The sequence below is a fragment of the Lichenostomus cassidix genome, chromosome 3, assembly GCF_008360975.1.
Source record: "Lichenostomus cassidix isolate B80296 chromosome 3, HeHo_3.0, whole genome shotgun sequence".
NCBI lineage: Eukaryota > Metazoa > Chordata > Aves > Passeriformes > Meliphagidae > Lichenostomus > Lichenostomus cassidix.
The window spans coordinates 73,647,066-73,673,216 of NC_139483.1; the positions used below are offsets into that span (position 1 = coordinate 73,647,066).

The window sequence follows — 26,151 nt, forward strand, 5'->3', positions numbered from 1 at the left end:
TCATTTAGAGCATCACAAACAACTAATTTTGACTGAAAAAAATGAAACCTGATAATTTTTCACATTTCAACACAGTTTTATTTTCTCTCATTTTTCTGATTCATTGTATATCAAAATCAGTTGTAATCACACTTGCTATCAAGCTGCAAGTCAGTGAGTTATTTTTTAATGTGATCTTAGGTAGGATTAAAGATGAAAACACTCTGAGTCGGTGAGCTGAGTTACTCTCAGACTCTATTTACTCTTTCAAACTTATGACTCCTTTACAAATACTGGAAAATTTAGGAATTCGATGCTCCTCTGTGCACCTACTGTATAAACTTGTTCAGAGGTTTCTTAAGCTACCACCTGGTCTTTGGTCTCAAGACTTGGTATTCTATCCAGGGGCTTTAGCAGAACTAAAATATATGTTGATGTGATGTATTTTTTGAAAGGAGGCTTCTGTTTTAATCTGTGTGAGAACTGACATGGCATAGTTTGCATTTTGAGTGGTGTTAGCCTATTCTCAGGCTCACTGGCAGAACACTTGTTTCAATGAAGTGTTTTGTGCTGAAGTATCAGCCTGTGAAGAGCTTATGAAGGGCTTATTGCTTGTTTCACTCCATGAGGATGTTGTGCCAACAGCAGCCTTATCACCCAGAGATGTAGTTTCAGCATCTGTAATAGCACCCTGTTGCTGGCAGTGTTAGAAACCTACACACCTTCTGTGCCTGACCCTTTTTTCTTTCAGGTTTCACTTCAGTGCTGTGCTTTCAGAGGCATATCATTATACTGACTGCTTCTGACATTCAGGGCACAGAGCTGGCTTTCCAAACACACAAGACTTTGTTGGCACATCCAGGGGAAGTCTGTGAGAGGAAATAGAAATGGATAATTTAAGAAAAAAGTTCTGTTTTAAAGACAGAAAATTTTATGTTCTGCCCTAGATTGAATTTGTGAAGTGGAATTTGAATGTAAGAATGAGAAACGGGTGTGTCTGTGTGTGAGTGAAATATGGCAGGGACTACTGTCTCATATGCTATTGGAAAGTCAGGCTGTCTCTGTACTTGTCAAGCATGAGTTCAAGATGATGATGATAAGCTTGCTTTAAGTAAATGGCAAGAATTAAATAAAATTTTAAAGAATGTATCCAAATTAACAAAGGTTTGTTAGCTCAGGAGGAAAGTAAATTTGCCTGTCTGATTGAAAGGAAAAGGATTTTTGAAGACCCCTAATCTATTCTTCAAGCTACACAATCAGGGGTGGTATTATATCTGGATAAACTGCAATTGCTGTGACTAAATGATCTTTTCTACTGGAAATATTGCATTATTTATTACATTTATTTCAGTGGCAGCTATTTCCATTGTTTGAACATATATATTTAAAAATAAAACTAACACTATTGCATTAACCATTTACTATTTTAGATACAGTTAACGTGTCTCTGCAAATGTAGGTTATTTGTACCATAGATAAAGCAATGAAATATGACCATGTAAATTACTATTCCACTCCTCTGAAAACTTTTAAAGATCATTGTTAAAAACAATACAAAGTAACCTCTGCCGTAGTATCATATTGATGCAGCTGTGCTCCTTTGCTGTACATAGCAAACTCATATGACTGTCTGTATGAAGTCACTCTGATCCTGTGCACTTACAGGAACTTCATGTGCAACAGTTTAAAAAGAACCAAAATTCTTTTTGTGAGATCTCTGCCAGAAGTCGTGGTCATGAGTAGCAACAATCTTCAGATCAGGCTCTTGATGAGAAATATCATAAGAAGAAAAAAGGTGACATCAGACCTATAAAATAATGATCAAAGACTATAGTACTCTTGGAATGTTTTCTTTTTATTTTAAATATACCTATTACAATATTTTGTTAGGCTTATATAGAGCACTATTATTTACATGATTCAGTGTTTATCCTTTAGGGAGAATTCCAGTGCTCAATAAATAAGAGTCAATGAGCTGCTCGTTAACCATCTTGGAATCAGTGTTCTGAAATATTAATTTCACGTAAATGGCAAAAGTCCTTGAAATAATTATGGTTACCTGTAGTTTCATTCAGTAGGCATCTCCAGACTTCAGACTGCAGTTAAATTATGTTGAAAACTCTGAACATAGCTATAGGTAATCAGAAGAAAGTTCCACAACAACATCATATTAAAAAAAATACCACAAAACATCAGTGGTTGACCTCTACATTTTTCAGATGCATCTCAGGGTGATGGTAGTGTTCAAAGAGAACAAAAAAACAGTTTTTGGTAGACTCCCTGATATAAAATGTCTAGATCATGGGGCAAAATATACAATCACTAATAAATAAAAAAATACAGCTTTTTACAAGGTCTTTCAACATGGCATCTTTAAATGTGCCTGCAGGTAAGAATGGTTTTCATTATTTTTATTGAAATTTAATTTCCCATGGTTACTCTTTCTCACACAGGAATTTATGTGTTATATATATACTATATAAAACACGTAAAAGTTGTCAGTACAAGGAACATCATTAGTCGAGAATATGAAGAAAGGGTTCCAATCAGATCTCACTCAATGTTGTGTTTGTAAGTTCAAAGGTACAAGAAGGGGGCTTTGGTCCTGATCTTGCACTCAGACAGTAAGTGTCATCCCCCTGTTTCTATGTACAGAACTTACCAGTTTTACTGAGATTATCCTAGTCCTGCCTTGACAGCCACCCCATTTTCATGTGACCCATCACAGAAACAGAGTTTGAATCAGGACAAACAGATTGGGTTTTTCTCCTAATTCTCATTAATGTACCTCAGAGGTCAAATCCATGGCACATTATTTAAGTGACTGAATATCTGTGACGCTCAGCTATGGCACACGGTTTTGTTTCCTCAACATACACAAAGACAGAAGGGAAATGCAGCTCATAACTACCAGGCATTTATCCTAGAAAATGTAACATTGTCATCAGTATTGGACTAGAAACTTATGTTTATTGACAGTGCGCCTATTCTTCAACAAAACATCATTGATTTTAGTAGCATTACAGTTTGGCAAAGAATAGTTTCTGAATTATCTCTGATACAGCTTTGAATCTCTGGCACATTTAAGACACCCACCTACTCAAATAATATTTTAAAGCAAAATTAATGTTTGATATAAAATAACAGTAGTGTTGCAAATGTGGAAAAATAGTCTACAAAAAATAAGTATAAAAGTGATCTCAGATTTATGAATATGTTTCATATAAACAAGTCCAGGTGACTAATCTGTGTTAGAAATGGCCCTTCATAGGCTGTGTCACAAGAGAACATCACATTTTTCACAGTTTACAATAACACAGTTAGATTCACAATGTAATGACACTTTATATCAGAAAAATAGTATTTTACAAACTATACATTTGGCATCTATTTTTAGATTTTTTTCTGTTTCTTTTTCAGTTCCTTTTTTCTTTTTCCTTTTTTTTAAATTTTCTTACAAAATAGTGCAAAATTACAGTGCGTTAATAGAAGATTTTGCAAATCCTAATAAAAAGTCAGTATACTTAACTGTTTTGTTCATTCACTGGAAACAGTTTGGCACATTAGGATATTGTATAGATGGAAAAGCTTCTCACTTGCTTCTCTTCAATGTATCCATTGATTCTTTAAAACATTACATTGCACCAAGGGAGTTAACTTTCCAAACTTTTCAATCTCAGCTCTTATAATACGTGTGTTACAAAGTGGCAAAGAAAAAGTAGATTTTCTAGTTAATTTATTTGCCATACAGCCTATACCAGGCTGGCTTTTCTTACCATGTTATAAAGAAAATGATTGATGGGAATCTTTTTCATCTGGTGACTGCTAAAGTGCTAATTTACAGTTTCAAGATTCTACAGGAAAATTATCCTATAGATAAAATATATATATATGTTGGTTTATTATATCTCTCAAAATTTTGCTATCTAATGTTTCTGTATCTGGATCTAAACAGGCTCTATCAAGCCAGGAGTATAAAGTTTCACCAAATCCTCTTTTCCACTGTATTAATTAATAATAAAGAATAACAAACAGTTGCTTTTGCTGCCAATTTGCAATGATTAAATGATTTTCCTGCTAATTATTTACTTTGGAATGTTAACAAGGACTTCCTCCAAGTATCAATGCTTCATTTGTACAGACTGGCACCACACCTCAAAAAAAGCTAATTCTCTTATTACTTGTAACAGCAAAGTCTTCTGCACTATCACAAAGAGGCAGGGTGTAGGCTGCAGGAGTGAGAGTGTCTTCAGCCACCCTGTGAGTGTGCCATGAAATGCACAGAGGGTGTCAGATGAGTCTCAGCTCAGTTCTTTGCCTTCCGTGGCTGAAAGCAGCAATGAAAAACCTGAGACCACTGAATCATCTCCTAGAGGCTGCCAAACAGATCTCTGTACAAACCTAGTTGTAATTCAGGCTGTTAACGTGGGGGTGAAATGCTCTGCCACATGAGTGAATCTCTGGGCTGTTCACTGCACAGAGACTGTTGTTTTCAGTCAATTTCAGTCAATATGGTGACACAAAAGATTGACAATTAATTACCTTTGCAACAGAGTAATGAAGTGACTTACGCCAGTACGAAAACTGCAGGATGATGTCTCTAGGCCAAGTTATTTCTCACAAGTTGATGGTTTTATCATCTGTATCACTCTGTGGCAATAATGCCATGAATTAAAATTACAAGTGCATGGTTTATTTAGTGAGTTTATTGGTATTTCTGTACCTTTTATGAGCATATCTTACCACTACGCTTTTTACATCGATTCTCTAAATGTAGAATTTGCCATAGCACTGTAACTAGATATTCCAATATTAGAAGAGAAATATCCATGAATAAGATGGGGTTTTCTCACCCAAGCCATTTCAGCCCTGGCTCAATCCTGTTACTAGCATAAGAATCTCCCAAATCACCTGCTAACTCTGGTGGAAGATTTGCCCAAGCAAGGAGCAAAAGACAAAGCTGAAAAAACTCTCTAGTATGAATCATATTGACTGATTTCTAACATTTTGGAATCACTTCTATTAAAAAAAAAAGCCAAAACAGAACAGTCAGCCAAAATTAATGAAAAACCCATCAGCTAGTAGGTATACAAATACTTCCCCTGGACTCTCTTCTCAATAACGTACTAGTTTTGACCAAGGAAACACTTGAATGTTTGTTTAACTTTCACTGCTAGGTTTAAATAGGTCAGAAGCCTCCTTGTCAGCCTACACAGAGACACCTCTTGTTCCCACTTTGCATACACAGTGATTACTCACAGTCTCATCTAGACTGAACCAAATACATTCCTCAAAGTGGAAAATCAGGTATGGCTGAGACTAACTCTCTCTAGGACACACTGAGACCAGATTTTAGGACATGACCAGGTTTAATGCTTTCATCCTCAGACAGTCCTTGAAATACCATCTCAGCATCCTCAGCCACTCTGGCTTCATGTCCCATGGAAGTTTGGTGACACTGCATAGCATGAGCAGGCTGTGAGCTGAGGTGCTGTGCTGAGGGGATGGCAGGAGGTGGTGCTGGCACACATAGGATGCTGAAGCAGAAGGGTTGGGCCAAGACTGTTGGTTAGACAGCAAATCAGAATGAATCCTTAGTTCTCAGTGTGCACTAGCCAGTCTGCTCACTATGCACATGATGCAAAAGAGGCCACACAAATTGGTCTCTGATGTCTGCACATCACACTCTTTGGCACAATTCCTAAAGGCAATGAAAACATACTGTCTGAAGCCCCAGTGCATTAAAGCATTTAAGATGCTCTTAAAATTAAGTACATGCTTAAAATTAAGTCTCATGGTCATCTGCATACCCTTAAGGTCTTTTTCAATCATGTCCAGAAAGTGTTGCTGCATGAAGACTTATAAATCAAAAGAGAAAATGATTCTTGAATTGAAAATGAAAAAGATTCTTGAATTTAGATAAGAAATATAATTAGCTTACTGACAAGACTTCTCTCTTACCCAAATATAATTTTGCATCTAACAAAAAGATAATACAAGGCCAAAAGGAGTCCCATTCTAGAATAATCAGGAACAGTTATTGGTTGGTTAACTGAAGCTTGCTTGTGGTTTGTTTTGGGGTTTTTTTTGAGTCTATTTTGAGAAACAATCATGAGTATCTAGAAAGAGCTAATAGCTGTTGATTGTGCTCAGTGGTGTCAGTTTGCTATGTCTTGCTCAGCCTGCATGAACTCTACAGATCCCCACATTCATGCTCTCTCAGTCCAACATTCAGTTTATCTGATCTGTTTCTTAAAAGAAAAATATATTGCTGGATGCCTCACACTTTCTGTGGGCCTCACTCAGGGCTCTTGCTCACTGTGAGTATAGACATATGGCAAGCGGAATTCAAAGAAACTGGCAACAGGATTCACTGTTGATCTCATTGGAGATGGAGATCTCATTCCTTCTCACTAAGAAAGAGCTGCTGTGGGCATTGATTGTCTATGAAATGAAGGGAAAACTGCTTTAGAAGGATCTGCTGCCAGTTGTGTCTGATACCTGCTCACATTCAGTGGGGTAGCAGTGCATGTGCAGTTAGTATTTTATCTGGTATGTCTTTCCATACTGAGAAAGGCAGTAATGTTGATAGCTCAATGCATGAAAGAGAGCCTAAAAACATCCAAAGTAAGCCATTATAAAAGAAAGAATGGTGATTACTCTCTGTCTTCACTGACTGCTTAGTTAACTAGTGACAAGTGCAACTCGAGATTATTGTGGGGTGGCAAATAAAATAAAATAAAATGAATGTCTGAAGCAAAATTGTTGAGAAAATACTTAGAACTGGTGTGATTTCCCATCTTCTAGTTCTCTTTTCCAGTACAAATATCTCCTTTTGCCAATAGTACCAAAGCATAATACCTATTTTGTCTAATCCCATGTAATTTACCCTTCCACAGGTGGTTAATTTTGCTCATTCTCCTTCACAATGATTTGCTATTTGAGGTTGTTTGTGCTTGCTGCTCATGCAGGGCAGATCATGAAAGAAGCACATACCTCACAAAGCTGAATGTCACATAGAGACTGGAAGCAATCTTAGGTGAGTTAGGTGTGTAAGTCTAGGCAGGCAGCCTTTATGCATGCATGGAGCACAGAAGATTTATTTCCATTGCTTCACATAATTTACTACATAGGCTGGACATGCCTGAAAATGCTTCGTCTTCTCTCAGCAAAGCTCTTTATATCCAGAACTGCTTAAGGCCTGATACCTGCAGGTCACCTTAAAATCTTCATAAAATATTGGATCAATTGTGTTCCAGCCCATACTCTTCAGGAATGTCAGTGAGGCATTAGGGTCATGTATATTTTTTAGAATTTGGTTGTGATTCTTCTGCATAATTCTGGATTAGATTTCTCTCCTGTTTTATTACTCAGTTAAGCAACTTTAGCAATGTCTTCTGAGTGAAATGTATACAAGCCTTGTGTGGAGTTTCTGTGAAGACAATGACTCTATTTCCAATTCCATTAAATAACTTTCATATTTCTTAAAATTCACTCTAAGACTAGCTATGCTGACTGGATCCTGTGCTTGCAAAGGTAAAGATGTTACTTACAGGATTAATATTCAGTGTATTTCAAAACTTTCCAGTGTGAACACTGATCAATATTTGTAGTAACAATTCATATATCTTATATATGCTTGCTTGTTATTACTATAAAGACATAGCTGAACTTGCTGCCAAGAAACCATTCTGATTTGACCCAAGGCCTTCTAACACACAGCACAACTCTCATGATCTGAAATGAGGAATGAAATAAAGGATTGAGCACATTCACCTTCCACTGAGATCATTGCAATGAACTTCCAAATTCCAGCACAGAGGGGAGCAGTTATTGAGTCAAACCAGCGGTATGCTTAGTCACTGAGAATTTCAAAGTCCTCCTGAAAACAAAATGTTATAATATTCTGCAGGACAGACTGTAAGCTATAGCCACTTGCTGTCAAAATGATAAAATACTACTCACAAAACATCCATGTCAGAACTTTGTTTTTAGAAAACTAAGTTTCATTGTATTGCATTAATTTTCAAGGTAAGCTCATCTTGCTTCATGCTAGAATGCTGGTGAGTTTGGTTTTCACAGTATATTGAAAGCTAGCTGGATCGGAATATAGCTTTTGAAGCCATAGGGAGAGCAGAAGTGATTCTATAACTTTTCCATGGGGTTTTGAGTTCTAGAAATTTAACTACATTACTCTTACAGCCTTCAGTTTCTACTCCAGCCTGGAATTAAAAAAAAAAACCACAAGCAAAAAACCCCAAAAAATCTGACAAGTCACCTTAGTTTTTTGCCAAATATTTGTTATTTATCTCTCATTTCCTTACTTCAGCAACATTGTTGTCTGCAAATTTAATCTTAGTTACTTGATTGACTACTTTCCTTGATCAGGGTCTTATACAACTCATAGGCTGAAGTCTTTCCAGTTTTACTTTTTTTTTTTCCAGTAGAAGGTGTGATATGTAGCACTTTGACCTGAAAATCCAAGCTGATTGGCTTCAATTTGATACCAGAACATATCCATACATTTATGTCATCAAACCAGCCTTGTACATATGAATATATATGGCCCAGAAATTTATGTCTTAGCTGAAAGAAAGAAGTAATAAAATCAAATGACACATGTTTAAACAGACATTTTAAACAATGACAATTATCCCAATTTTGTATTTGCTATTATAGCAAATTTAATACTTAAAAACCTACTTATATTATCAAATATTGATAGCAACTGTTGCTCTGAAGAGTGGTTTTTTAATATCTGTGACATAAATTATTTTCAAACCCCAAAATTCCTTAGCTTAATAAATTGAAATATTATGTGTCAGCCTGAGAGCTTATTAACTGAATTTCAGCATATTTTTTTTCAGAAAATTGACTGTTTAGTAATTTTTCTTCCCCTTTTATATGTCATAACATCATGTTGTCCAGCTACACCTAAAGTTTAACAGATCTTTACAGAACTGGGGAAAATTCACTATCATTCAATAAATTATATGGGAAATTGTTCTAAAATTTCACAGCAAACTACTTCTAAAAATCCATGATTACCAGCCGAATTCAGTACATAAGGCTGATGTAATCAAATGCCTTTGTTAAAATCTGTTTATCTCTGTATCACTGCAACACCACTTAGAGCCCTGGTTCAGGTTAGCAATACTTGAGACAGACTGGGGACTAAGGGTGTGCTGTGTTTGAATACACTCAAAAATTGGATGAATCTGGGCTTTGGTCACCAGGATTGGTCATCTCCAAGTCTGGCTTCTTTTTTCTTCAGAGGGTAAGAACAGATATATTCCTAAAGCAACATAATGGGACCATTTGTTAGGAAACATTTTTAAAAACAAAGTCTGTCCACTATTCTAATACATCAAAAAAACTATAATTCCAGGTTCATTACCCTTAAAAAGGGGGCAATTAATCATGCTTCCATAATTTTAGGTATTGTAGTTTACTGTGCTCTTAAAATGCAAGATGAACACATGAAACTTTACTGTCTTTTGAAGTATTTCACACATGTCATTCTGGAACAACAAATTATGTTCTTAAAGTTTTCTCTGACATTTAAAAATTGTTTCCTCATTTTCCAAATGGGTTAAACAACAAAGAGAATGTAAAAAATAATAAAAAAATTGTTAAAAATGACTACTTCAAGTGTAAGACTGGGACATATTTCACAGAAAATGTTGAAAATCTTGTTTTAAATTTATAATAAGCAATCAAATATTCTTCAGTGCACATAATTAGTATCTGTATTATAATTTGAAAGTGAGTACTGATGACTGCTGCTGCTGATCTTTTAAAATCTCTTACAAAATATAAATAGGATAGCCAAGACAGAATAGCTGATAAACCATGACATGAGATTCTCTTTTCCTTCCTTTTTTTCTTTTTTCCTTTCCTCTCCACTTGGACTGAAGTCCTTTCTGGCTTCTTCAAAAGAGTGCACACACAAACACACACACACACACACGCAAATTAATTCCAAAACCATTTCTCTAAATTTCCAATGGACTTGTATTCCTGGTGTCTTTTCACATGATCACAAGCAAGACATGCATGTGATTCCCAGAACCTAGGAAGATGCACTGAAAAATCCTTCTTCCAGTTGAAATAACTAAGATACATCTTGTTATTTTTGTCAAGCATCAGAAGATATTCTGCCAGCTCTCTTGGGGAGAGAAAATCTTCCACATGTATGAAAGAGTCTGCTGGAATGTAATTCTCATAATTTTCTCTGGAAGGGCCCAGTACAACTGGTACTGATCCAGCCAGAAGAGCATTGTAAAGTTTCTCAGTGATGTAATCTTTGTGGATTGAATTTTCAAAGGAAAGGTAGAATTTGCAGGTGGAGATAGTTGGAATCAAGTTTTTATCATTGACGTAGTCTCCGAAGGCTTGTCCGTAGGTGTGGATTTCAATGTATTTGCTAAGCTCGTTGTAATACTTGACTCGAGCGTGCTCAGGGTTCCAGTTACTCACAACCCAACAGACCAAGTGTTCCTTACTTGGCACCTCAAATGTGAAGGAACTTGTACCAACCATCATGAAGCCATAAGGCACCTGGATGTCCGAATCGCGCCGGTAAGTCAGGGTCAGGTTAAATAGGTGCTCAATGCCACTCTTTTGTGGAGTATGAGTTGGAGACTCCAAGTTCATCCAAATCCACTTCTGGAATGGTGGCCTGGCTTGCTGAGGTAAATTAGCCAGATCCCAGCTAATGTCTCTGTGATGAATGAGAACAGCATGGGATCTGTTATATAGCGAGCGGTCAATAGTCAGATGGCACCCAGGAATATTGAACATTGTTTGGCAGGATGTTAGATCGAATGTCTGACCAAACGGCCAAACCCAGATCAAAACAGTAGTTTCATTGAGATTATCAGTTTTGGAAGAAAAGAAGTTCTTCATTTTCAACACTGAACTGGCTGATTCTATAGGACCAGAAATCCAGCTATTTGTTGGTTTGATATAAATTAATATAAATGCCATGAAACAACCAAGGATAATGAAGATAATAAAAAATGGCCGGAAAATTCCTTTAGATGTCGATGTCATAATTTGATCTGAGAAAAAAGAAGGAGAGAAAGAGAGAAAATAACATCATATTAAATTTCATATGTATGTCCCGTGAAAACAATCAGACATCAAAATGGATAGAATTTTAATAGCACTGAGCTGTAACCTCAGAAATTTCCTTTGAATGGAGATGGCATGGGTTCTTGTGCACTATTTATGACAAAGTGACAGTATTTCTCTTCCTCACATTAAAAGCTCACTAACAAATTAAAAGCAGGGTTTTAATATCTCATACTTGATGTGAATCAGAACATACTGAGAAGTTGCTTTGCTTAGAACCTAGGCCAGGCATTTGAGACACACAAGACAGACAGAATTACCCTTTGATTTTATCCTTGTGTCTGTGTAAGGAATAACATGCTGCACATTTGTTCCATTTGTACTTGTGTGTATGTGGAGGACAACGGATTAGAGGACTGAAAAAGGAAGAGACCAGAACTTTAACTGTGTAATCAGTAAGACTCTTATTAGAAAACTAGTTAATGTCTTGTGGCTACATAGGGATGAATATTTATCCTTTTCCAGAGGACTCCTAAAATACCTAGGGAAGGAAAGAAGCAATGGAGGGCTCCCCTTGTGCATCCACATATTCCATATATTTCCCATATAAAAAAAGACAAAGGGAAATTATTATAAAATATATTCTTATATTTTTGCTATGTTTTTAAATGTTAAAAATTAGGAAAATTAGATATATATTGCATCATCATGAGGTATCCTTTTTCTTTCCATGGGGCCAAGGAGTTCATATAGCTTCCTTTGTCCTTCCTCTGGTGGTTTTTTCTTGAGAGAAGTGATCAATCTTTTTCCAAAACTACTCTTCCATATGGTTCTTGCAAAACTTAGCAAAGTTAGGGGTTGCTAATTGCTAACCTTTGCTCCTGGATGTAGCTCTAGAACTCACAGATGTTCTAAAACTAACAACAGTTAACCATGCAGCACTATGACACACAAGGGAAAAGGAGGGGAAGTCAGTTACCAGAAAGAAAGGTTCTGAATATACTGGCACAGTGTAGATTCTACAGTTCATACAATTACTATAAAATTTGTCTGGCTTTCTTTTTCTGCACATTTTTCAATTATTTGTGTTTTGTTATCTTGGCTAGATAGCCCCATAAGAATTTTTATAAAAATCCCACATCTATAAATAGAAAAGTATATAATATGCATATGTGTGTGTGTATCTATTCATCTATCTATATCTATATCATCTATATCTATATCATCAATATCTATATCATCTATCATCTATCTATCTATATCTATCTATATCTATATCTATCTATATCTATATCTATATCTATCTATATCTATATCTATCTATATCTATCTATATCTATATCTATATCTATATCTATATCTATATCTATCTATATATCTATATCTATATCTATATCTATATCTATATCATCTATATCTATATCTATATCTATATCTAATCTATATCTATATCTATATCTATCTATCAACTGTCTATATATCTACAACTATATATAAATATAATTGAAATAATGAAAGTAAAAAAAAAAGCAGGAAGTGAATTTCAGGCCTTTTAAACCATTTTCAAAGCTCATCTCTTCCTATCTATGAAATAAGTAGCTGAATTCAGAATGAAGACATGATAGAATGGGATTCAGGGGCCCACTGATACCACGTAACTGCTACTTTTGTGAGTATAAAAACTGATGTGTGAGTGCAGCACTACAGTTACAACAGAAATGTTTTCACATTCATTGTTGAGGAAAGGAAAAAGGAGGGAACATCAGGCTTAGCTTTACTCTAACATTGTATCTTGAAGAAAAGGAAATTTGCTCTTTGAAGAATCTTCATTTGAAGAAAAGGAAATATCTCCCCTGGTTTTGGGAAGATGGATGGTCTTAATTCTTGTTTTAGATATAGTGATGGGTAAACCTTGTCTGGCTGTCAGACACACCCAGCCACTATCTCACTCCCTCACCTCAACAAAATATGGGAAGAAAATAAGACGAAAGTCGCATGGGTTGAAACAAGGACAGGGAGGTCATTCACCAGTTGCTGTCACAGGCTAAACAGACTCATCTTGGGGCAAAATAATTTAATTTACTGCCATTTAAAATAAATTTTTACACTCAGAAACAAAGACAAAAATTAAAATAAATTTTCCCCTCATCTTCTTCCCAGGCTCAACTTCCTCCTTCATTCTCAACTCCTCCACCTCCCACCATTCCTGTGGGGAGTAAAGAAGGGGAACTGCGTGTCCATAGCTTTTCCATTTATCCTCATCAGTTTAAATCCCTCTGAAAGAAACACGTGGTTTTACAGCAACATAACATTGGCTTTTTTTAGCCAATGTTGATTGTTGCTGGAAAATATGTCTAGAAGGAAGGTTATGATCTGTGAGAGAAAAAGACTGCTACCTTGCCTCACCAGAGGGAAAGAAAGAAAGCAAGAATGAGATCTCTGAGGAAGAAGGGATTTAAGTTGAGCAGCTCCAGGAGATGAAGCTCAAGGAAAAAACAAGAGGCTGAGCTGATATTAGTGTAAAGCTGTTCTTTTTTTCTGTGCTATTGAAAGCAATACACAGAATAGGAATAACATCACAGAACAGATAGAGTGGGCTGACTTTGGACAATAGATTGGGAAATGTCTATTCTCAGGGGCTGATCATTTTCTAGGGATTGAAAATGATGATGGAAAATCAGAAAAGGATTGTATTATTGTGCCTTGTAACACAGTCATCCTTCAGCTAAAAGCCCTTTGACTCAAATATTTCTGATAGGGATTATTTTACACTGAGATCTTCTGCCAGCTAATAACAAACCCCTGCATCATCACTTGACAATTCTTGCTACGTAGGAAATGACCAGATACTACGTATTCTGTTTTCTGCTTGAAATTCTAGTTTGCCCAGGGTGCTGCATTTGTGTAGGAGACTTTTGAACTGTAGAGCGAATGTGAGGATAATCACATGTGGATTGTGCTACTCCAAGTACCAATATGAACATCTGACTGTGTTAAACAGGTGAGTTTACCCATTTTTATCCCTTCTGGGTTGATTTCCTCTCCTGGCTTTGCTGCCCGGTGAAATTATGTGCCTCTTCCTGATCTGGGATCATGGTTCTTAGATTTTGCCTTTTACCAAAATACTAACCCACATCCAGGCTGTATAGTCCTTCATAGTTCTTCGCCCTTTGGATTCAGGGAACTAACCATTCATTATACAGACTCACAGATCCATTAGATGTATTAGCATCACTGACATGTTTTGCTCTGAAACTACTGCTAATGGGATGGTGGAAAAGGGTTCTAAAAGCAAGACCCGTTAAAAAATTGAATGAGAGTCTTGCAAGGAAGCAGAAGACCTGAGCAGACTCCTAAAAATACCACTTACCTATATCCTCAGGAGCTGAACAGGATTTTTTCATTTATTCTATTTTTGTATTCCATTTTGTGTTAGCTCCAGTAATAACTATTAAGATATATAGTGGGAATAGCAGCATTTTTTCATGATAAAGAGCTAACAGAAACAACGGCTTCTGTGCTTCACAAGGTAGATTGAGGAACCTATGGAATGGACCAGCAAACTCTGCTTTCACAGCTTTTGGGACTGAGTCCTGTGCACAGCCAGGCAGCAGTAAGTACAGTGAAAGCACATGGTAAGCACTTGTTGACAAATACTATTTGTGTAGCACCATGGGTTGGGTTTGGGTTGGAAGGGATTTTCTTGAAGAGAAGCTTGTCTGTACAGCTGGGACATAAAGGTTATAGTGCACTAGAATTCATAGATTTTTTTTCATAATATTCTCCAAAATGAGGAGCCTTTTCCATATTTATTTGTGTTCTTATTCTCTTTCATGCCCAAGATAAGCATCAACACCACACTGTAATCCTCACTAGAAAGGCGACACTAAGGATACATTAGTTACAAGCCATCCAGGCAAGTCACCTTAGTTCACCCTTCCTCTTTCACGGCTTTCCTTCTACCACAGAATCACAAATTTCCTTTTTGTGGATTCCCTCCCCCATGCATGTCGGAGTCTGAAAGGAAAACTTTGTCAAAGAGATGTGTTTACTGAGATTTTTGCCAGCTGGAAGAATTCTGTACTTTTGATAGTTTTGTTATAAAGTACATTTCAGAGTGTTGTGGAGTAGCAAGTATTTTCTAGGTGCTTTTTTTCCCAAGTAGAAAGTATAGTATTTCATCAGTACAAGACTGTTTTTCTCCGTAGAAAACTTAGTAAGGCTTCTTTTTAAGTGGAAATCTTGGCATTCTGTCAGCAAGCAACTGCACACAAACAGGGAGATAGTAATGGGGTATCAGCACTGTTAACCCCAAGTATACCAGGCAAGGCTTGCAAAAATGTCTGGTTTTTGAATTCATTGTGTTCATTAAGAAATAAAATTGAATTTTATGGAAACTGTTTTATCATATGTTTATCACAATCAGGACTTCTCAATCATTCTAGAATGGGACAGGTGTAGTTTTGTTCTGATTATGCAATACTGCAGGAGGGAGAAAATATAGCCTTTCTGGTCAACAATATTGATGCCTGTTTCACTGGCATATTTTTACACCAATTTCTCCAGGTTTTGCCAGTAGCCCAAAATATATCACTACTTGTAGAGGTATAACTTTCATTACTAGTCTAGTACTGAGATTTTCCAAAGGAAAAGGACAGTATTTTAAAATAAAGATGGAGCAAAGGATTTTAAAAGCATGGACACTGAATAATGAATTAAAAAAATTATGTAACTTTTCACATCTTAGGATTCTTCAGCATTCAGGGCTAACTGTCTTCACCACCAGTTGGTCTCAGGATCACTCAAGCAGAAACACTTAATAACCTCAAGATAATCTCTGAGGATCACTCCCGGGATCAGAGTGGGTGAAGAGCAGAAGGACATTGAGGTTAACAGAGGTGTCAGAGGTAGGTACTTTTAGAAGCAGACAGGCTAGGTAGGTACCCTGGGGCTATAAAAGGAGAGTTGAATGCAGTGGGAACTGATAGGAACCACAAGCAAATAATTGTTATTATTAGAAAGATAACAATGACTTATTAGAAAGAAAACATGCCTGTCCTCTGGCATGTTTTACTAGCCTTGGCCATAGCATAGCTGAATTTATGCTAACAGCTGTATTTTCTTAGACCACACTTCCAATTCTCTGGAACATTTTCACCTGCAGTATTGAAGGAAACCTGATTACCTCAGGATAGTCAGTGTGTGACTTCTCATCTCCAAGTCACTGCAGTGTGGACACACTCCAAAGTGCTTTTGCTTTAGCGCTCTGAGACTGAAGAGTGTTCCTTTTTATTGGAATTAACTCTCACTACTCCCAGTTAAGCTTCCTCTGTTGCAAGCAGAACAATGGAATTTTCCCTCCACCATCCAAACACAGGCTTGCTTCCACACATTTCCATGCCTGTCCACAGATTTCTGAAAACAGCCCAGTATGAAAAGGCTCAACAGAGCTGCACAGAGTTAAAAGGCTGGAAGCTGAATGAGCTGCTGATCTCAGACTGAATATTTTTATTCTACTGTTTACAACATTCTTTTCCTTCCCCTCTCCACCTCCTTTGTTTTCAGGTTATTTGTTAATTCCACAGATTCCAGTTTTGTGTATTTGCACTCTGAGAACAGTACAGAATCGTTTTATTCAGCCATGGTAATTTTTACCTTGAACAGTTTTAGAAAAATGATCTAAGAGCACCTTGAGGACAGGTAGTCATTAAGATAGATTGCTTAGGGATGGTGCAGAACCTATCACTGGAGACTGGTGAGAACAGGTTAGACAAGCACCACTAAGCAGTGAGGGATCAGATTGTGCCCCTGAGTCCTAGAGCTGGGCTAGAATAACCTCACTTGATTCCTTCCAGCCGTGTACTCATAATACTAAAAAGAGATTCTCATAAAAGACACCTAATAAGAACATAAACTGGCAGTCTAAAACCGAAAGGAATTGCTGAATAAATTAGTAAGAACATCCCCCATTTTCAAAGATGTCTTGCAAACTATCATATAGCCACACTGTACACAGAAAAAATGCAAAGGAAAGTAAAAAATTATGTGGAAAACAGCAACAACAAAGTCCCTGTTTTCAAAGGCTTAACCTAAATCTTCCTGTGAATTGCTAGATGGGATACTACTGCTTTTTTTGTGAATCTCTGAATCTTGCCTCTTGCTGCAGAAAAAACTCTATTCTGAGCCTCCTTCACCAAATTGGTGTGTAGTGCACAGCATCCTGCTATGGCTCAGCAGCCCCCAGCCTTCCCCTGTGATTGTCATCTATCTTCTCCCTCTCTCCATGGCAGTCACACACTGTCACTCTCCAGCTGCTTATGCAACAGCTCAGTGGTTTGTTTCTGTGATCCGACTGTACAGCAAAAGACTTTAGCCAGGGACTCTGAGTCTCTCAGAATAGCAGAGGAAAATGGCTACATCACTGCTGTCCATACTGGAGTGACCCTATATCCACCAGCACTGCCACACATGAAAAAATAATAAAGTCCTATCAGCAAGAAACCTTTCCAGAAAATCTGTAGTTAGTGTCAGGACACTCCATGTGGCAGCTGCATTGCTTTCTAATTCTGAGCTTTTAACTTTTTTTCAGAGGGTATAGAAGTACTCTTCATTCCTTCCCTTGGCACAACTGGAAAATAAATGCATGCAAAGTGATCAAAACCTCACCAACATTGCCAACCTTGGTAACATGCAGAGACAGAGCCTTTTTTACCTTAACTTCCACTTTTGCTTGTCCACATCACAGCTAGTTTATGACACACATCAATCTGTGAAAGGGGTGGTGGCTTTCCATACTGGGCTAGGTACAGAAAATGGAGTTCTTCACCACTGTAGCTTAGTAGCAAACTTTATCTGCCTTGTCAGGAAAGAGCTTTTTATCTTCCTGAATATAAAGCTCATCCTAGTTATGCAGCACAAGCCAGTCCATGTCTCTTTCAAAAACCCTGAAAAGGCTCTGCACAAAATGAAGCTGATCAAAGAAAAGTGCTCCAAAAGCAAGTGGTCTCTTCCTCCCTTCTTTCCATGTGATTTGGGAACAGCAAGCTGCTGCTCTCTCTGATTCTGCCAGAACTGCAGAAAGAGCTCTTCAGAAGCTTTGTGACTGGCTTGTAAAACTGCAGCCAGCCAGCTGAAATATGAATAACATACCTGCACAAGCTATGTATTTGTGATGGCCACCCGCCCACCAGAAAGCCTCGATTAACTCACAGTAGCTGTGAAAATTATGTGAAAGAAGCCAAGCGGGGGGGGGTCATGAAGTGGCAGAAGAACCACAGGCATCCCTGTGCACATAAGCTAAACTCCCCATCAAAAAATCACAGTAGCTTCTGACTGATTTCCTAATATGTAATTCCCTTGTACAGTGGAAAAACACCTTCTCCTATGAGGATGATAAATCAGAATCAGGAAAAAGCAGAGGATGCCTACTTTTAATATTGAACACTTACTGTAGGGTATATTAGTTCTGTGGCAAAGCAAGGCTTTTGGAGCTCTGAGCACCAGCTGTTTGTGTAGACATGATTAGAGGCTATGTGCAGTAATTACACTGCTGTATCTTGCTGCATAAGCAAGCTCAAAAAATTTAATTGAGATTTAATGCTGTCTTTTTTTGCAGATACAACTTAATAGGTGTGAGGATTTTGCCAGTGGCAACACAACTTATGAAATAGCTCTGTAGCCAAGAAAGAAAGCCTGAGAGGCCTCTAAGAAATACCATAAAATCCCCACAATCTGATGTCTACTTAACATTTCACTTCTCTGCCTGCCTAGCACCTTTTCCTTGAGAGGCTCATTACACCTCTAGATTTGGGATCTGTACTGATATAACTGCTTTTTTAGGATGCAGGTCAGTGCTCTTGCTTTAATTTGCAAGTCTTCTGTGCTATGGATACTAGTTGCCAGTGAGACAACCACTGCCCTAGAGCCAAAAGAAAGCAACTGAAGTGCTCAAATCAGTGGCAATCTGCTCTGTGGCTGAACTGGAAAATGTCATTTACTATTGCAGTCAACACAGAGAAGAGAGGTGATAATTTATAGGCATATTTTTAAAAAATGTCCATATTCTTTACAAATTAGATTTTTTTTCTTTACAGAGTGGAAGGATGGGTATTTGATTTACAAATACAACCAACAGAATTTGGTTTCTTGACTATTCTGAGCTAGGAAGTGACTAAGTGTTGGTCCACAGGACTCAGGATGGCCACGAGTTCCCGTCCAGGTTCTGCTATTTGTTGTCTAAGTGCCTTGAGCAGAACACCTCACTGTTCCAGCTTTCCTAAAAGCCCATTAGTGGCTCAAAGCTTCAGGTTAGAGTCAGTGTACAGAGAATACAAATCCTTCATATTGTAATATACTGAGTGCCAAAACCAGTGGCTGCTTATTTTCCATTTGGGAAAAGTGCAGTCCAAGTAAGTGATGGATTGTAGAGCACTTGTGAACATAAGGACACCAGCACTAATTGGAGAAATGGAAAAACTGCACCAACCATTTTCGTTGTGCACCAGCAGCTAGGTTTTCAAGATGGCTTGTGTTGGTAGTACTAAATATTTCAAAGCAATAAGCTGGTGAGTGTAAGATAGAAGGTGATTATAAAACAAGACTCTTGAATGAAATGCTTGTCTTGATGAAGCAAGATTAGCAACTTACTACAAAGATCATATAATACTATAAAGTTTGGATACTGAAAACAAGAACAAGGCTTTCAAGAGTCTGATCCAAGTGCTTTTTTACTCAAACACAGGGAGAAAGAGCAAGATCCGCACAAAGTACTTTCAAAAACTTTCCTAATAACAATATATGCATGCACACAGACTGAAACAAAAACGTATTTCTCCAAAACCTGAAGCATGATATAACAAGAATGAAAGTATATTTTAAACCCAATATGACAGTATGTAAAACCAGCATAACTAACAATCCCTCAATGTCTCAAACTGCACATTCTTCTGAGAAAACAAAATCTCAGTTGAGAGAAAGCAGTCGTCAATTTCTTGGAGTGTCTCTTTGTGTGCATAACAAAAGCAAGAGCAGACAGCTGGAACTACAAGTATAACAAGCTGAGAAATAAAAAGCTTAACAAAGTCACTGAAGAGACTTTTTCTGTGGAAAAGAAAAAACCTGAAGTCCTGCAGTGAAGAAATAACAAATACATAAGAGGAATGGGTTGAAGGAACAATTGTATGGAAAAATCCTCCAGTAGCTACAAACACAGATATGTTCTACAATGATGTTTTCTTTTCACTACTTACTGTCCAGGTTAACATATACCCTGATGCCTCTGAGAGCAGCTCTCAAGATTAGAACATAGGAGCAAAGAATATTCTGCGCAGGCTGTTGAAAATACATTGTACAAAGCAGACCAGGAGTTAGTGCAGAGATCATACGACTTTTGAAAGGGCTCAAGCTATTTGCTGTTTCTTAGCTTATTGTCTTCCTTTTAGGCTTGTTAAAAAGAGAAGTTAAATATTTGCAGTCTAAGTTTAATTCCAATGTTCAATTTGCATTTGATTCTAATGTTCAATTACTGGATTTTAGTGTCATATGTCATTCTACTCTTAATAGAGAAAAAATTCAATAATGAATTAATGAAATTTTTGCTGCTACCGTAACAATTCAATGTAAAATTATTTACTGTAGCTTAGAAATACAATTTGCCAAGTAGTCTTTTTCCCATCTTAAGGTTTGCAGCCAAGGTTTGCAGTCTTTCTCTGTTACCACTTTACTGCCTATTAAAACTAGGCATTTAAAAAGTGGAAAGAAAGAGATCTCCTTTGTTCCAACAATACACAGAAGACTTTATATAGCAATCTTACTCAGAATGTTACTTTCTAAAGAAAGTCCATGGAGATAGGAAATACAAGGAGAAAGAAAGAGAGCAAGGGAAATAAACTGTAGAAGTTTAAGAAAGGGGTCTAGACATGAGGTCAGCAGCACTTAATTCCGTATTTCTTTGCTCTAAGGACATTGGTGTAAAAAAAAGTGATGGCAGGCAGTTGCCTTTTTAAACAGACTGTGAATCCATGCAGTTAATACAGTTTAGCAAATGAGGGTAGGACTAATCTGATGACAAAAATATTAAGAGGGACCGAAATCCCTGGTTGATTAAGCTATCCCAAGTCCTAAGAAGCCCCAAACCAGAAACAGGCACTACTGGTAGGGATCAGGGGAAATACTGGTGTTTGCAACCCTGAAAACCTCTGTTCATTCGTCTTTTAGTGCTGGTCATGCTTAAACTCTCTCTGACCCTCTGCCTTTCAGACTCCTGTGCTTTTAGCTGCCTGGTGCCAACACATCCCCAGAAGGGGCTCATTCTTCACAAGGAAGAGCCATTCAAAATCGATAAACTAGCTATTACCCCAGCTCTTAGCCCTAAGGATATAGATGTGCCTACAAGAGCAGACTCCATCTTAAATGCACTGGTAACAGCTGCTTTTTGTTTGATTTTAAAGGAAACAGGCATAGGATTAAGTCCCTTTATGCAGCAATTGAAGCTATGACCTATTAGATATGAATCTTTCTTCAGCCTGAAGTGATTCAGACCTAGATATTTCAATTTCCTTAAAGATTTCCTAGCTCCTAGACAACAATGTCTGTCGATTTTACAACATGTGAAGGGCTTTAGGAATAGAGGGGACAATCCTTTTCCCCTCATTGGAGGCCTAGTTGCTAATCAAGACAACACTATTTTCTTTTGACCTCTTTCAGTCTCCTGCCTATTGACTCCCTAGTGATTTATGCCCAGGGGCACATCTGCAGCAGTGGAAGGTACAGTCAGCTTCCTTCCCATGCAGTTTACAACTCTGTAAAGAGAAAGTGGAAGAGATGGTTTAAATCTCATTTGTTGGAAAGACCACAAAAACCCGTCTTTATTTTGGGCAAATAGTTTTCTGGCTGTGTTTCAAAAGGTGTAATTCCTAACTTCTTCATAAAAGGAAGGGACTAGTTCCCTGCTCTCAAGGGAGGATTCCCAGCTGGAATGCCAAGAATGACCCATTCCTTCAGAGCACTGGATGTATCTTGGTGAGGGATGGAAGAAGACAAATCCCAGTCCTGTCCTGGTCAGCCTCTTCCACTGCTTGTGGTGTGTGTCCCACTTGTAGGTGCCCAATGGATTACCTGCAGTAAGTGGGTGATCCAGGCACCCTAATGAGCTTTTGGTGTAATAACCCGATGTGCTAATGCTCAGCACATAAGGTGGTTGTTGAGAGCAGCCTTTGATCTGTGTGGTCAGTTGTGGTCAAATGTCACGCAAAACAAATGTTAAAGTACTGCAAGGACTTTTTCCCAGCCAAATTAAATTTGGAGTTTCTGCTAGAATATATGCCTGTATAGTCTTCATAACGGAAGTTTAATCAAAAGCAATAATAATAATGTGAGGAAATCTTTATCTCGCAAACAAGCACGTTGGTCTGCTGAAGGACAGCACTGTTTTACCAGGGCAATTAGGGCCTGACAAGTCTCATATTTATGACAGAGAACAAGGTGGTAGATGGACTTCTGGCTCTTTTATCAGTTTAACCTGAGTTGTTTGGGTGGAATTTAATTTGAGTTGGGTGCTAATCACTTTTTATCATCTCCTAGATACCCATAGTGTGAGACTACTTTCCTTTAACAAAATACTTTCAAATCTGCCAATTAAGAGTACCATAGAAGCAAAACAAAATGCTGCTCTAGTAATAACAATGTTCTCATTTTTGAAATGCCTTTCCCTAAAGAATCTTTTGGACTTTTGCAAGCGTAAAGTTTTAATCACAGCACAGCCAGAAAATTATTACTGAAACTGCTTTATGTGGAGTAGAGGTGTGGAAATTAAGTACAGAAAAGATAATTTTCCCAATATCATTAAAATTTTAACAAATATTTTGACAACTATGATTTAAATTTGCAACACAACAGTTAAATCTGTGGGATAAAACATTTTACTTCAAACAAACTTCACCTGAAGACAGTCATATCGCATTTATTCAGATGATATATCTTTGTTAGGTATCTTTGTTTCAAATCTCTGAAAACACATCCAAATCTTCTTGATTGAGGTAAATTAGTACAGGGAAATGGAAGATTTAATCAGATTAAAGTCAATGACCCTGTGATCTTTAAAATAAGAAAAAACACAGCCCTTTTGCAGAAAGGGTTGAAATTCTACCAGCAAGCTGGATTTGCTGAAAGACAAGAAGTATCAGAGATGAAATCTTGCTCACAGAAACACTGGAAAACCTATTAATTTCAGTATGGTTAGGGTTTTGTTCTTTCAGTGGATTGCAGCAACATGTAAGAAGAGAAATTTAGCCCAAAAGCTATTCCTTTCTGGTTAAAGTTAACTTAGAAATAAAAACCCTAAGGCAACTCAGGAGACAGCAAGACAGATGTAAGTCAGAGCAGAGGGAATCTAAACACTGGAGCAAGGTACAAAGGATAAACACTCTCCCTTATACACACATACATTGCCACACAATCTGTAACTTCAGGAAAGATTTAATCACCTTTTAGAAATACTTCTCAGCTTTCACACCTGCAACATTTTATAAATATAAATATATATGTCTATGTATGCTTTATTTATACACACACACACACACACAAAATATTTATATGGTTTTTGTAACACACGTAATTCCTCAAATTCCCTGAAATGTATTTTAACACTTGTGCTTTATATTTATTTTTTATCCATATTCTTACATCTCCATATATGTAGTATGCACACACAGACACAAACACGCACACACAATGAATTTAGGAATATTTAAGGCAGCCCTGCCCAAGCTGCTGGCCCTGGACAGAGGCAGTGTCCCAGTGAGATATGCTACTGTTGTGTCATCCTGATGAGATGTGCTGCAAGGTGTCAGCCAGTGGGTGCAGAGGGCAATGGACTCACTGCTGCTGCCATCCTGGCAAGTACAAGGGAAGGAAACAGAGCATCGAATTCGCTGGGGCACTGAGCTGGGGAGGGGTGGATGGGAAAAGGAGACAGAAAGTAGAGACTGGTATTATCATTATTATTATTATATGAGAAATAAAATCTTTTTCTTTCTTATGTGCCTTAACCCTTTTATCAGAAAGGATGTGAAAGAGCACATTGCTCTGAAACAATTCTTTCAGCAGGAAATACAGCAGCAGGCTGAATCCTGCAATGCTGGAGATTATTTACAGCATGAGATGCATGAGATCTCAGTGTAAATGACTGGAGATGGGAAATTTGCCTTTAGACTTCTGGATAAAATCTGTAGCAAGTCAGACAGGTGCTCAGACTAGAATTTTGATGAAATATATCATATAGGGGAATGGGGTGGATTTGTTACCCATTAAGCAAATAATCATGTTTATTGATATAGCTGACATGAATAGAAAACTTTAAATATAAAGGATTCTTAATTTCCAGTTTAGGTTTCATTTATATCCTGTCCCTTTTTGCATTTCCAGCATCAGCAATTATTATCAACTTCTTTTTTAATTACCGCTCAGTTTCTTTCAAGTCTTCTGTTTTTTGAGGTTTTGGGTTAGGAATAAGATAAACATAATTGTTTTCAACCAGCTATTTCTAGTGGAATAATTTTAGTTGCCAATACAGATACTTAAGATTTATGAGCATGTTTAAAATAATAATATACAAAACAATATAAGATTCTAAGAACATCTTAGAATAAGATATTTTAAAGGTGGTGTTTTTTATTTATTTTTTAAAAAAATTAATTTCTTGGTTTGTTTTTTGTTTTTGTGCTTTGTTTTGGGCTTTTTTTTTTTTTTTTTTTTTTTTACAGGGATGCTTTTATCCTGCAGATGGATTGACCACTAAAGAAAGCTTTCCCAGGTCAGAACAAGGAAGGCATTGTACCATTACATATGAAGGTGGGAGGAGATTTTGGGACTTAGTTTGGTGTTCATTATGGATTAATCAGCAGGTGGCAGCTAATGTGTGCTTATGTAATAGATACATACACCACATGAACTATAAGTACTATAACAATATATTTTGATTCCTTTAAGCAAGTAGCACAAAAAAAATTGCTTGTTTTGGAAGCCCTGCAGTTGAATGTAAGCAGGGATCATGCTATCCCAGGGTATTACAGTGCTCTTCTTGGTTTGGAGCTAAATATCCCTAGGAACCTTTGCAGAAGTTTTGAAACAAGGACTCTCACTATTTCTTCTTGAAATGGAAAATAGTTTGTGCACACCTTAGTCACAAGTTCTGTTGGTTCCTAAGAGAACCAACAGAACAACAGAGGAAGCAGCCAGGGAATCTATTTCAGAACTGTAACATGGTTCCAAAGCAAATCACTATTGCAGACAACAAACACAGCAATGAAGTCACAAGAACAAATAAAGACCCAGTATTGTTGCAAAAGGAGAAGAAATAATGTAGTTTCTAGTGAGCTCCCAATGATACCTGTTATTAGCAATTGGTACAACAAATGAAGAGAAAGACTCTGAAGATCAGAGGAGAATTTTTAAAAATTTGGTTACTTTGGATTTTAGAGGAGTAACTACATGCACAGATACTTTTTATAGATTCAAATAATTTAATATTAACTGGAAAATAGAGTTTTCAGTTACCTTTTAAATAGTTAGAAAATTCCTTACAATTTAAAAGCAGTATTCTGCTTTAAGCTGTTTGTTTGAATGCCAAGCAAGCATTTATTCAATGTTCATGGTGTAAGCATTTAAATAGAAAGTAGAAGATTGCTTAGCACTGCTTGTGTGCGATTGACAGATATTGGAATTTGACTGCACTCTGTGCTACTTAAAATGATAACAAATGAAATGTGTGCATCCAGAAAAGCTGGTTTTGGATGGATGAACTTGACTTGCTGATGAAAGTAAAATGAAATAAATTACACTTCAGCCTCTCTGAGACTGGCACATAACGCTGAGCTGAACTGTAAGTATTTCACTAGGATACTTCAAATAGGCTGTCTAAGAATTTTTTTAATCCTAAATAGAGAATAAAATACGATAATCTCCAGGAGTCTTTTGGAAAGACACTTTAAATTGTCATTTTGTGCAAGGAAGCAAGACAGAGTTTTGCAGAGCTGATGTGTTGATAACATGATTACTCTACCTAGATTTATTTTCCCTTTGGGATTTTACATCACTGTT

General features: G+C 37.1%; 1 protein-coding gene across 5 annotated transcripts in view; it reads right to left on the reverse strand.

The window, feature by feature from the left end:
* Positions 1-1,813: 1,813 nt before the first annotated feature.
* The window catches only part of FUT9 (fucosyltransferase 9), a 104,188-nt gene continuing 79,850 nt past the window's right edge, over positions 1,814-26,151 (reverse strand). For all 5 annotated transcript variants that reach the window (XM_085056319.1, XM_085056316.1, XM_085056315.1 and 2 more), the window contains one exon: positions 1,814-11,042. In XM_085056319.1, the coding sequence (XP_084912445.1) occupies positions 9,955-11,034 (1,080 nt within the window). In that variant the 5' untranslated portion in view covers positions 11,035-11,042 and the 3' untranslated portion in view covers positions 1,814-9,954. The remainder of the gene's footprint in view (positions 11,043-26,151) is intronic.